The sequence below is a fragment of the Zeus faber genome, assembly GCF_960531495.2.
Source record: "Zeus faber genome assembly, chromosome: 8".
NCBI classification, from domain to species: Eukaryota; Metazoa; Chordata; class Actinopteri; order Zeiformes; family Zeidae; genus Zeus; species Zeus faber.
The window spans coordinates 5,863,971-5,876,397 of record NC_137195.1 but is presented as its reverse complement, the minus strand read 5'-3'; the positions used below and the strand labels follow the sequence as shown (position 1 = coordinate 5,876,397).

The 12,427-nt window shown below is 46.0% G+C and overlaps 1 protein-coding gene across 2 annotated transcripts; it reads right to left on the bottom strand.

Annotated features, from left to right (window-relative positions):
• Positions 1–2,039: 2,039 nt before the first annotated feature.
• hapln2 (hyaluronan and proteoglycan link protein 2) lies at positions 2,040–5,773 on the bottom strand. 2 transcript variants are annotated; one of them, XM_080006158.1, is made up of 6 exons: positions 5,667–5,773; positions 5,286–5,392; positions 4,033–4,392; positions 3,719–3,835; positions 3,225–3,410; positions 2,040–2,472 (listed from the first exon to the last, which is right to left on the bottom strand). In XM_080006158.1, the coding sequence occupies exons 2-6, from the start codon at positions 5,368–5,370 to the stop codon at positions 2,195–2,197; spliced, it is 1,026 nt and encodes a 341-aa protein (XP_079862284.1). In that variant the 5' UTR covers positions 5,371–5,392; positions 5,667–5,773; the 3' UTR covers positions 2,040–2,194. The 2 variants fall into 2 exon arrangements, with proteins under 2 accessions (XP_079862284.1, XP_079862285.1); XM_080006159.1 differs by having other exon boundaries at positions 4,033–4,389.
• Between the last annotated feature and the right edge of the window lie 6,654 nt (positions 5,774–12,427).

The window sequence follows — 12,427 nt, the reverse complement described above, 5'->3', positions numbered from 1 at the left end:
CTGTCCTTTGATTTACCCACTTTCTTCTCTCAGACTGTTAGATAGTTTGATCACATTGGAAAGAGTAAAGAGCTCATCTTCAGCCGCTCCGAAGCTGAATCTGCTCCACTGTAATAGCTAAACAGCAGCCTTATGTATTAAGATTAGTCGTAGCTCCCGGCCATTTTTTACCCAAACCTAATTTTGGGATCGTTGGAAGTCAGCCCGAGTGGCAGGCATCACAGCCTTTTGAATTGATCCAGTATTGAGAGAACAGATTCAGCTGACAGCTATGCGTAGTGATGCATAGTTTCGGGGCCACCCCTATAACCGCCGCAGATTAGAGCGCTGCATGTTGCATTAATCGCTAGAATGACATAAACTACACGGCGACACGCCCCCCCGCCCGGTCTGCAACGCATTGGGGCCTTGAATGTATTCAGTGCATTCATTTTGCACCAAGGCCAACGTGCATTTTGGGCCATACTGTGTGCACTTGGAGATGGAGATGGGACGAGGAAAAAATGAGGTTTGAGTTAAACGATACCAGTCTTCCTTTTCCACTGCCAGTTAGACGACGCGCATTCACACATTCGTGTTTTTGCGAAACTGAAGGGAATTGCAGCATAATCGTGGAAAAATCTCAAAGACAATTTGGGGATAAAGAGGCATCCTTGCTGTAAACGTCTTCATCTTCCTGTCCGGACGCCGCGTGCCGTTCCACACCCTACGTACCGGGCTCTGTTCGAGGTTCAGCGCCTTTTTATCTAAGGTTTAACACATTCCTGTCTCCCTTGCTGACGTCCCTGTGATCTTGATGCGGGAAACGACAGTTCTTCGTGTTCCTCCTCCATTTTCACTTTTTTTCTTTTTTTTTTTGTTTCAAATGAAAAACACCAATGCATGTATAACCTTGGACGTTATGTTAACTCTTAACTTATGTAACAACACAAATAAAAAAAAGTAGGTAAAAACCTGATCAAATTAAAATCATATCAGCGTCAATCGTCAATGTCCCTTTTTAATGTGGCCTGAATTTATTTTTACTATAATTATGAGAGTGAAGCGTAAAACGTCAAACTTCAAACCATTTGTCTCTCAGCTCCATTGCCGTGACCTTAGTTGTTATCATTTGTATTCATGTGTATTCATTTAGCTTATTTTACATTAACATGTGGTTTTTGGTGACAATTGTAAAAGTGTAAATGCCACAAATTCAAATGTTTTTGTGTGTAAAAGAAGTGAAAGACATCAAGATTTAGTTTGGGGGGAAACGATTATACTCGTCATACCAACAAAAGTTTCCCCGTTCCTTTTTTACTTAAGGTCACTCCTAAAACACGTGTCAAAAATGTAATATTTGATCACGTGTGATCTGTGGATCTTACCTTTTCACTTTTGTTTCCGCTGTCTTGTGTTCATTTATTCGGGGTATTCTCAGACGCACTTGTGAAATAATTTATCAACTAAATTGAATTGTAATTGCACATGGTTACGTCAGCACTGATTTAAAGTGGATTAGTGAACAGGGCACAATTCATGTTATCATATCTGTGGGTACATGAAAATCTCAATATAATAATATTATATTATAATAGTTATATTGAACACATACAGTAATCACCTTTCTCTTATTAGAGAAAGGTGATTACTGTATGTGTAACAGGTTGTTATATATATGGTAACCGATATCACAGTTAGTATTTTTCATAAAAAGGAATCAATCCAGTCCACTTATTAAGCTTGATAAAAAAAAAAAAAATAAAAAAAAAAATCCCCAAATATAAATACGTGGGCATTTTAAAGGATAAAAATTTTTGGAGGAAAGTTGAAAAGTCGGACTTAAAGTTGAAATTTGAAACTTTGAAATAGCAACCTTTAGCATCGACAGGTACCAAGAACCAATCCGACCCATTCATTTTTACTGAAGACGATACGAGTTAGAGCATTAGTTTAGTTTTATTAAAACATAATTGACATAGAATACATTTTTGGACCATCAGAGACATCTTATCCTGTATCGATGTGTTTAATAAAGCAGAGAAGGAATCGCTTTTTGTTTAATAATTCACGTTTAAATGGCCCTTGAAATCATATTTTTGGCATTGGGGATGTTCTCCAATGTCCTTGTTTTAGCCTGATATGGGTCCAGTATGTTGATACCGGTGTCGGTATCAGTACACTCCTCCTAAAACAAACATGGCGCTCCGCTGGGCTACCTATAGCAGTAGGCCCCGTACAGGCGCTGGGTCTTGTCGGGGAACCCGAAGGAGCGCACCCCGGGTTCGGGCATCCCTCCGCAGCGCCTCCTGGGGGTGCTGATGGGGTACCGCACGCTGCCGTCCCTCAGCCAGCCGCCGTCGCACCGGTCGTACACGTGGAAACGCCAGGAGGAGTAAAGCTGTCCGACCAAGGCCAACTCCGCCCCCTTCCCGTCGCAGGCCTGCGCCGCTTGCCCGTAGGAGAACAGCCCCGCCACGTAGAACACAGACCCTGTCGGGAGGAAGAGGAGAGTCTGTTAAAGAAACTGGAGAAAAAGAATGATGAAAAATCAGTTCAGCCAGATGCACGTTGGAGCTGTGTGGTCATGGTACCGTGGGGCCTTTGCACATTTCTTTCCATGGACTCCACATTCCTGACTGCAGAGTTTGTTCCTGGATGCGGCAGAGGTTACCACGGTTACCACGGAGGACCAAGGGATTTTCCCTCGGAAGCACTCAGTCTCGGTGCGTCTGGACAACAGGGCTTATTGTCCCTGTCCCCCAACTGACTCCTTCCACTCTCACTCCTACATATACCAACTAAATGTCACTTTCAACTTTCACTATTCCTAAGGAGACTCATACCAGCCCTCCAAACTATTTAGACAACTTCTCTACACTAATTATTAGTAGAATGATTGTGGAGGCAAGTAAAGCCGTATGAACCCAATTCCTATGATCTTGTAACATTCTGTGGTTTATATACAGTACACAGCCACAGCTTTAAGTGACATTTAATGGATGTGAACGTAATATATTTTATGAGAGTTTATTAAAGTTTTCTAAGATAATAAGAAATAACAATGGCTGTCCACACCATTACCCCGGTTTCAGGGTCATTAGATATGAGTCGCAGCCTATAACTTGCAATGATTCTTTTTCCTGACGGTGTCAGTAAAAAGAAATCGACGTCCGGTCGGTGAAACGGGTCCGTTATGCCGGTATCCCGGAGGGGGGCTTGGACGCCGTGAAGCGGATGCTCACCGGACGCTGCGGAGGTGAAGCAGAAGGCGTCGAAGCGGTCGCGGTCCTTGTTCTTCGGCCCGTAGCTCCGGATCCCCGGCGGCAGCAGCTCTCCTCCGCACTCCGCCCGTGGGTTGAGGATGGGGTAACGCACCGTTCCGTCGCTGAGCCACCCGGCGTTGCACCAGTCCAGTCCCTCCGACCAGGCTGCGGAACAAGAGGGTAATTTCATAGACGATTTGAGGTGTTTTGCACAATTTATTACAGTAAGTATTGGGGATTAATATTCACATCAGCAAGACAAATAAATTATTCATTATCGACACAGTCGATAACCTTAATCCTCGATTAACAAATTGACTGCACTATGTATAGGCCGAATATAAATACTGAAATAACTTTTATTATATGCATAATTTTCTGTCGCAGAGTAGCTATACCAGCACATTTCCAGATGCCCATTGATGGTATAGGCTATAATTTTGGCTGTAAACTGTGTTATTTATAAGCAGTACCTCTGTAAAGCTGCTTGAGAGTGGCCAACATGCCGTCCTGTTCGTCGCAGGCCTCCTGTGCTTCCTGGAAGGTCAACTGGTAGTGGCCATTTTTACCCTGATACGGAAACACCACCCCTAGAAGAAAGCAGAGCGTTGACAAAGCCAGTTTTCACATTATATCACCAAAAAAAAAAAAAAACCTTGCCTTCCTGAGTCCATACGTCTAGATCATTTAGGATGTGGACTTAGGATGTAAGAAAACCTATGGAGCTCCTTATGAAGGCAAAACCTCATCAAGCACATCAACTCGTAACGGTCCCGTCCCGAATCACCTTCAATCCTCAGGGCGATGGCCACGCTCTCGTCCTCGATGCCGTTGATGAGCTCGCACCGGTATGTCCCGCCGTCGCCCAGCTGGAGGCGGTGGAGGCGCAGCGAGGCGTCCATGGCGTGAGCCTGCCGGAGGGAGGCGCGCGGTCCGAGGCGGCCGTAGCGCTTGAAGGCGCGTCCGTCGGAGATCAGGACGATGTTCTCGGGCCCGGGACGCTCCGGCTCCAGCTTTGTCCATTTCACTTTGTAGTGGGCGGGTTTGGCCTGGAGGATGCACGGCAACGTGACGTTCTCCCCTCTGCGGCCGATGACCTCGGCATAAACGGGCGGCTCGAAGAGATACTTGAGCTTATTTTGCTCTGCTGGGGAAAAAAAAACATCATAATTACTATTAAACGGTCGGTCTTTATGGGAGCCAGTATCGACGTTGTTGGCAAGGAAAGGTCACAGGGTTTTCCTGCTCCTAATAAACCTAATAAATGGAAAGTTTTGAGATTAAACAAGGTCACAACCAGAAACGGGCGGAAGGGCGGGGCCAGTGGTTGAAGAGCTGGTCCTGGAACCAAAAAGATCCTTTTTTAAATTATGTTTTTTTGGGGTTTTTTTTACAGCGTGTACTGTTCGAAAGAACAAACCACTGCTTATTCACAACAATGAAAATGTGAGAAGCTGACCATGAAGGGTCCGTTAAATACACAAGGGAAATGCTTTTAGATTTTTTGTATGTTAACTCCATCTCCCGTAGTGATTAATTAACATCCAATTCCTATAGGGATCGTCTACACTAGTATACTACCTGCTATATTAGTGCCTTTAAGCACTGAAATGCATCCTGTGTGTTCCATATAGAGAGGTGAGATGATAACTGATTAAACAGCGGAATACTCCAAATAAATAATGATGGATAAGGATAGTGTTCTGCGTTCTAAATGCAAACAAACTGTAAATATGTTGTGATTGGACTCGAGGCGTCCTCTAATCCGCTTGCAGGGAGGGTACATCGACTTCAGGTTTATTTCAGGTTGTTTGCTCACCGTGCAAAAAAAAACGGCTGGAGACGCAAAGCCACAGGATCTAGGCATAGGCGGTGCTCATTTGAAATATCTTGTCCTCCGAAATACCCTTTTAAATGTGGTGTTTGCTCCGTTCTACGTCGGTGGCACTTTGAGATTCATACCCGGATAAAGATGAGTATCACAAATAAAATGTATGAATTGAATAAAGTTATTGCATCATCGCAGTGTAGTGACCCTACCTGGCATCTGGGGGGCGTGTGGGTGTGGAGCAGAGGAGCCGATATAACAGCTTGCCGATAGCAGGAGAAATTCCGCAAGGTTCATAGTGATGTCACTCCTCGAGCTCCTACAATGTATCAACACATAATCCACAGGACGCACCGCTGCATTATTTAACTCCTGTTTGCAAGAAGTGAACAATCTTATTGATTTTATTTTGAATATATTGAAAGCAGAGACGGAGTGTGAAAGTGTTGAATTAGTTGCCAATGACCCGAAGGAAAAGTGAATCAGCTTTCAAATATAAATAATGCTTCGTCACTCGTCCCCCCCCCCGATCAACCCTGCCAGTGTGATTGAAAAACCAGGAGTTATTGTCGTAGAAGCGACTTGTTTAATACCTGCTCAGGTGAGAAGATGGTGATTCGTCCCAGGTGATGGATGCTCACCCTTCACGGCTGCTCCACATGGTCTCCCACTGCTCCAGTACCATTCCAATCGACGAACGTCGATTCAGGACAGAATCATCACGTCATCGAATCATATCTTTGAGATGATCTCTTTCACGTTTTGGAAACCTTGTTCGACTGCCACCCCGGTTCATTTCAGTCACCCCCACCCCTCCTCGACCCCCCCCCCCCCCCCTCTCTCGCGCTCTCTCTCTCTCTATCTATTTCACTCTTCCCTTTGCTATCTCCCTCTTTTGTGTCCTCCCCCCTTCCCTTTCTGCCACCCTCCCTCACACTGTGCTGAACGGGCTGTTGTCGTCTCTGCTCCAGTTGTTGGCGACCTCGTGAGAGGCGGGAAATCACGTTGTCCCGGAAAAAGAGGGAGGGCGATGTTTTGACCGTCATCTTTTTGTTCCATAGCCACACTATTTGATCAATTCCAAAATAAGAAAAATAACTTGAGGTTTAACATACAATGTGTTGTGGGTGTAAAGATGCACTAATAATATTAATAATAATAAAAAAAAAAATAATAATGATGATAATTATAATGATGATGATGATAATTATAATAATAATGATAAAGAAAAACAGATGCAATATAGTTGTGTATTTTATATTACTTTTCAAAAGATGCATGGATTCTGCATTCTAAAAGAAGTGACCATGAGCAGTGGGGAACCGGTGAACACCTTAAAGAGCTTATGTGCCTTTACTGTAAGTACACTGTCACAGAGTACTGGTAACAAAGGGCTGCTGTATCATACCGTATCAACCAAAACAAACAAATTGTTATATGTGCCATCACTGAACTCCAGGGACAGCAAGCCCCCATGTGTATCCTGACCTTTCCCAACTGGCCGCTGCCAGAGAGGACTATGGAGTGCATTCAGCCATCTTTGTTTTTGGCCGCACAGCATTGGGGGCAGAAGGACGGGAAGCTGCTTCCTCCATCCCTGCCGCCCACACAAGGGCAGCTTTGTTCCGGCCGTGGTCACCCCGCTCTCTGCAATGGCAACACGGACACCATCCGATGTGGAAAGACGCAGATAATAGGATTCTTCTCTCTCCCCTGCGTCCCTTCTCCATTGTGCTCTGTCATCAATGGCGCTTTCTTTGTGGCCCTTCCATTACATGGCAATTAGTATTCATCCCACTCACTCTGTTTTCCATTTCTCCTCTTCCATCTATCTATCTATCTGTCTATCTATCTATCTATCTATCTATCTATGAATCCATCCATCTATCAATCTGTCCGTCTATCTGTCTGTCCGTCTCTCTGTACGTCTGTCTGCCCGCCCGCCCGCCTACCTGTCTGTCCTATGTCTTATATGCTCAGTTAAAGTGAATTTCAGTTGCGCTGATATTTCTAAACATCTGTGTTGTTAATACTCTCTACTATTTTAAACTGGAATAAATATAATACGACAGTGCTCCTCACAGGTAAGGACCGTTTCACACAATACGTTGTTTTTATGGCTTATTTCTGGGTCTTAGGAATATTCTGAATGAGACTTTTATCAACATACAGTACATACCCACCCTTTCTTTGTCTCCATCACCACCTCGCTCCTCTCTCAATCTCAAGCGCAGAAACATTTTTTGAACGAATGAATGTGCTTTGTGAGAACAGGAACATCGCCCTCTAGTGTTGGACCTGAAATATCACGTGAAATGTTTCATTCACAGCGTCCAGATGCAGACTCAGAGGCCAGCGCGGCAGCGTCCTAAAAGCAAAGAGTCCGTCATTAAGGTTCACATGAACAAACACAAGAATAATGCCTATAAAGACACGGAAGAACAAGCAGGGAGCGGCTTGGAACACAGGTCCTCAGGCCAGCCCAGGGCCGATGAACACGCGGGCTCACGGGGTAAGGTCAGAGGAGGTGGCAACCGGTGGCCAGGTGTGGAACTGCAGAGAGAGAGAGAGCGAGAGCGGGCGAGACACGCATGGGTAGGCGAGGAAAAGACGGGAGACCGCACGGTGCGACCTCATGTCGTCCAAGGATTTGTATGGAATGTGCTTTTTTTTAATCTAGTTAAGATTTGAATAATAATAAAAATAAAAAACACGGCTTTAAATCACACTGTGTCGTTACCGACCACTAGAGGGAGCGCTAGCCTAACCTGATCAAAACAAACAAAGAATGCTTTGTCGGAATCCGTTTTCACGTACTTCACCCTGGTGCATTTGTGGGTAAGGAACGACCGAACAAAGAGTAAAAAAAAAAAAAAAAAAAAGTCTGTCCCGGCAACGGAAGTTTCAAGATATATTCAACCGACTTCATCCTGTGATACCACTTGATATTTACATGTTTAGAGGGATATAAATGTTCCTTGACCATTTGATAGTCGCATTCCTAGACGTGTGCTTATCCCGCGCAGGAGTTACCCTGCGGCCCCTCTCAGCCGCACAACGCGTCCACTCGGTCGAGCCGCGCAACCAGCCGACGGCGTCTGCTGTTGCCGCGCGGCAGATGACCCGATAGCAGAGCAGGTCGGGCTCGTCAGCCGCTCCGTCGGCGGTATCAGCTCGCAGGGCTCATCGGTGCGTGACCGCTGTCGAAGGCATTGACAGGCGCTGGGGTCACGAAGGCGGTCACAGCCAAAGGCATGCGTCTCCTGACAGCCCTTTATCGTCCTGAACGACACTTCACCACCCCACCCCCCCACCGCCAAAGTTAAAGAAACACTACCTTTTAAAATGTTGGGTTTTTTTTGTTGTTTTTTTTTTCCCTGGCATTCCAGGGGCTGCCTCTTCTCCTACGGTTCAAAGTCGGATGGACGGAATTTGAGCCCCGCTAAAAGATTTCCCCCGCTCAAAAGTTGAAAAGACGTAGGCGAACCTGACAGCTTTGAAAGGCTGCCCGCACCTCCGCTCCCCTGTTCAAGGAGGCGCATGCGGGCGGGCGTTTCGGCTTTGGGGGTTTCTCAGTGGAGCGGAATTTGACCTTTGACCTTTGGATGCGCCGCACAAACAATGTGGTCTGCATTCCCCGTACGATGATACCGCTGCTCCCTTTGGGTCTTTGGAAGTTTGGGGTGTTGGTCCAACCTTTTCTTTCAGGAGACGTCAAAACATTATAAGTCTTGGAATGCAATGTTTGAAACAGTGATTTTTGGGTGGCCCGTGTGTGTTGTCACTGAAGTCAGAACTTCAGGACTCTGCATGTGTCTTTCACCGGGTACGTTGGTACGTCGTCGTGCTTTGTCGATGTTCAAACAACTTTTGGAGGCGCCGACGTCACTGACCTGTTCCTCTTGTGCCGGTTCGTCCCTGCCCTGGAGCAGGTGCAAAAAAGAAAATCCCCACGAAAAAAAAACAGAAAATAAAAAAACAATGAAGCGAATATTTTTTATCGCAGATGTGTTCATTTACCTCATTTCATTTTCCGACTTTAATCGACCGAAACCAAAAAAAATTCCCGCGCACCTGCGCCTTTACAAAAGTCGGAGCAAACTTTGAAACAACGTCTTGTGGATGTGATAGGAGTGAAGATTCAGTAACTGCGTCGCTTAATTCTCACCTCAGATTCGATCGGAGACAGATTTCGCCCTTCTGATAAGGTGGAATAATGGAAAGTTGCGGAGTCAATACAACACGGAACACGGAAGCCGCGCTGGAACCCCATTGGCTGACTTCACCACAGCGTTCCTACTGCGGGTGCGAATACAACCAGGAAAAAAAGGTCCCTTGATGGTATCTGGTCCCTGGGCGACCTCCCCAGTTCCTAGTTCCCCTCAGGTAGTCCCCAGAACAGTTTGTTCCGAAAACGCCTGGAATCGCTTCATACCACGAAGGTTTCCGCGAACCTCAGGCATGTCGGTATTTTTCGGAATTTAGAACCCAAAAAAAAAAAAAGACCAAAAAATAAGTTGATAACAATTTGCATGTGCCATTTCAGTCAGGACCACGCTTAGTCAAAGAAAGCTTTTATTCAATTGCAAACATATATGTGGTGGTGTGGATCTGTTCTGGGACCTCCCTGCCCTCCCAGGCACATGTGTGGAAAGCCTAAGGCATGGAGAGCACTCCTTCCTGCCCTGCCACGTACGAGTATGGGAAGCCGGGGCGGGGAGAGCAGCAGCAAGGACCCCTTAGGGAACCGAACAGAGCCGGCATCATTGACAACAGAAATGACATTGAGTCAGATACCGCATGAAAGGGAGGAGCCGGGATGGAGGTGGGTGGCAGAGCAGCTTGCAGAGGAAGCGGTGGGGGTGGGCAGGCTGACGCCGCTTAAACAAGGCGCCCTGGATGAGACCGCCGATGGGATGCGCGGACGGGATCAGCTGATCCGCTAGCCGATGTGGATCAGCGGGTGTGGCCCGGCCTGTGAGCCGAGCATGACTCTGTGGCCCGTCTGGGCTAACGCCGTGCTCAGTTTTTGGTAGTCAGCTCCGTTTTTTTATGCTTTATCCAAAATGTCAGGATCCGAGAACACCCCTTCCTTATCTTCCCGCTTTGTCATATGGGCTAATTCATAACATGAATTATTAATGATCCCCGGTTTTTTCTGCATTTTTACCGCAGCACTCCCTGCTGCAATATATCGATTCCAGTATCAAGCCCATACATTTTTGACAAATGGCTGCTTTTAGCACCAACAATGTCACATTTGTTGTTCTAATGGACCTTGGCCAAAGTAATTACTCAAGCATTTGACTCTTGTTTCTGCACAAGCTCCACAGGCAGTTTAGTTTACCCTCGGGTATAAACAACATTGTGACACTTTTTGAGGGAAGTAATGTACTGCAGAAGAATGTTCGCTGTTCTTTGTTTAAGTTGCTGTCTCCTCTACTGCTTTTTCCCCAATCACACCGGAACCATGACACCTCCCTTTTCCGAAATAAAACGCTGTTTAAAAAAACGCTGTCAAGGAGAAAGGTGGAGGAAACAGCAGGGGTCTGGTAACACAGGTATTATAATGGAGGTCCCAAGGAGCGAGGCGCGGTCAGGGGGGAATTTAGCTGGTTAAACAAAGGCAGTGTCCAAAGGAGCGGGGCGTGGTCAGGAGGGAAGCGAGCGCAACAAAAAAAATTTTTTATTGAGTCTAGTGGAAAGATAGACTCATACATTTGATAATACATGAAATGATATGACAGGAACTGACCTCTAATTTAATAGTAATGACCCTAACTCCCGTTATGCAAACAAGTTAAGCTCAGGTTTTTAATTTGACAGTGCACCAAATAAAAAAAAGTTTTCATTTTTTTACATGAAAACCTGAGCGGCACATTGCATTTTTATTTTATTTTTTACTTTAAATTTAGTCTAAATTAGTCTAAAAAACATTTATCCTCTGTGACAGTTTATGCACTCTTGGGTACAAAAAGCTTGTTTGGTTTTTTTTGACGCAGGTGATAAATGACATCTGAGAACATTACGTTACATTAAGAAAAGGACGGCAGTCTTTTAAACGCTGCGAAATCCTGCATTGAAATTGACTTTTTTTCCCCCTGACATTTGACGCTTTGGTCCTCGCGGAGAAATGAGATTCGTGGATTAGCCCGAGGTGTTGTTTTGATCAGTTAAAAGATGTTCTCTCATACCGCGTGGACTCTTCATGTGACAATGTCATCTGTGGGAGATACAGATCTTGGCTGTTGAGATGTCAATTTACCCTCCAGCCCAACACCCCACTCCACCACGCCCCACCCCAAATGGTGAACCATTTGAATTAGCAAACACTGAAAAACACACACAAACATTGTGTATGCATTTGCGTGTGTGTGTGTGTGTGTGTGTGTGTGTGCGTGCGTGCATGCGTGTGTGTGTGCGTGCATGTGAGACACAGAAAAAGCCCAAAATATAAGTTTATTTTCATTAATGAAACAAGTTTTATTATGATATTAATTTAAAGTGAAAGGATTTACCCCACCGGAACAGTGGTGAAGATACTTGTATGTAGATACAGATCAGAGAGCTACAGATTGTATGACTTGCCAAACTGGGTTTGTTGCAATTAGAACATACCAGCATCACACACTGTCCATCTGGTAAGTAGAAAGTCCCGGCAGGAATGCATCCGCGTTGTGCGTTATCACACTATGGTAAAGCGGACGGGTCTGAACTTGTCTTTATCTGGTCCAATCTGGTGCCTCTCATACTCAGGTACCACACACACACACACACACACACACACACACACACACACACACACACACACACACACACACACACACACACACACACACACACACGTTGTCCCTCAACATCCCTCTCCTCACATGTTCACCTCGTCTGATCAGGAGATTGTCTTATCTGGGCCCCAGGAGCTGAATTGATGGAGTGACAAGAGGCGCCTACTGCCACGCACACATAGATCCGGATGGCTGGGATTCCATGATGAATGGGGAGGTGTGTGTGTGTGTGTGTGTGTGTGGTGCGCGTGTGTACTTGTGTGTGCATCTGTGCGTGTGTGTGTGTGTGTGTGTGTGTGTGTGTGTGTGTGTGTGTGTGTGTGCGCGCGTGTTTGTGCACGTGTGTGCGTGCGTGTGTGTGCGCGTGTGCGCGTGTGTGTGTGTGTGTGTGTGTGCGCGCGTGTGTGTGTGTGTGTGCGCGCGCGCGCATGTGCGCATGCGCGTGCGTGTGTCTCTCTCTCTCTCTTCACAGGAGGTGCATTCACAGCAAAATGTGTCCGCGCGTCGTCAGCTCACAGGGAAAATGGCAGAGTTTCTATCAGCCATCAGAGAAGGAGGTCATGAGAGAC

What these genes read in the sequence shown, in the direction of transcription:
- hapln2 (XM_080006158.1), bottom strand. Translation starts at nt 5,370, where the DNA reads ATGAACCTTGCGGAATTTCTCCTGCTATCGGCAAGCTGTTATATCGGC. An exon ending in ACACGCCCCCCAGATGCCAG is followed by an intron (nt 4,393 to 5,285) that starts GTAGGGTCACTA and finishes TTTTTTCCCCAG; the next exon opens with CAGAGCAAAATAAGCTCAAG. An exon ending in CATCGCCCTGAGGATTGAAG is followed by an intron (nt 3,836 to 4,032) that starts GTGATTCGGGAC and finishes GCTTTCTTCTAG; the next exon opens with GGGTGGTGTTTCCGTATCAG.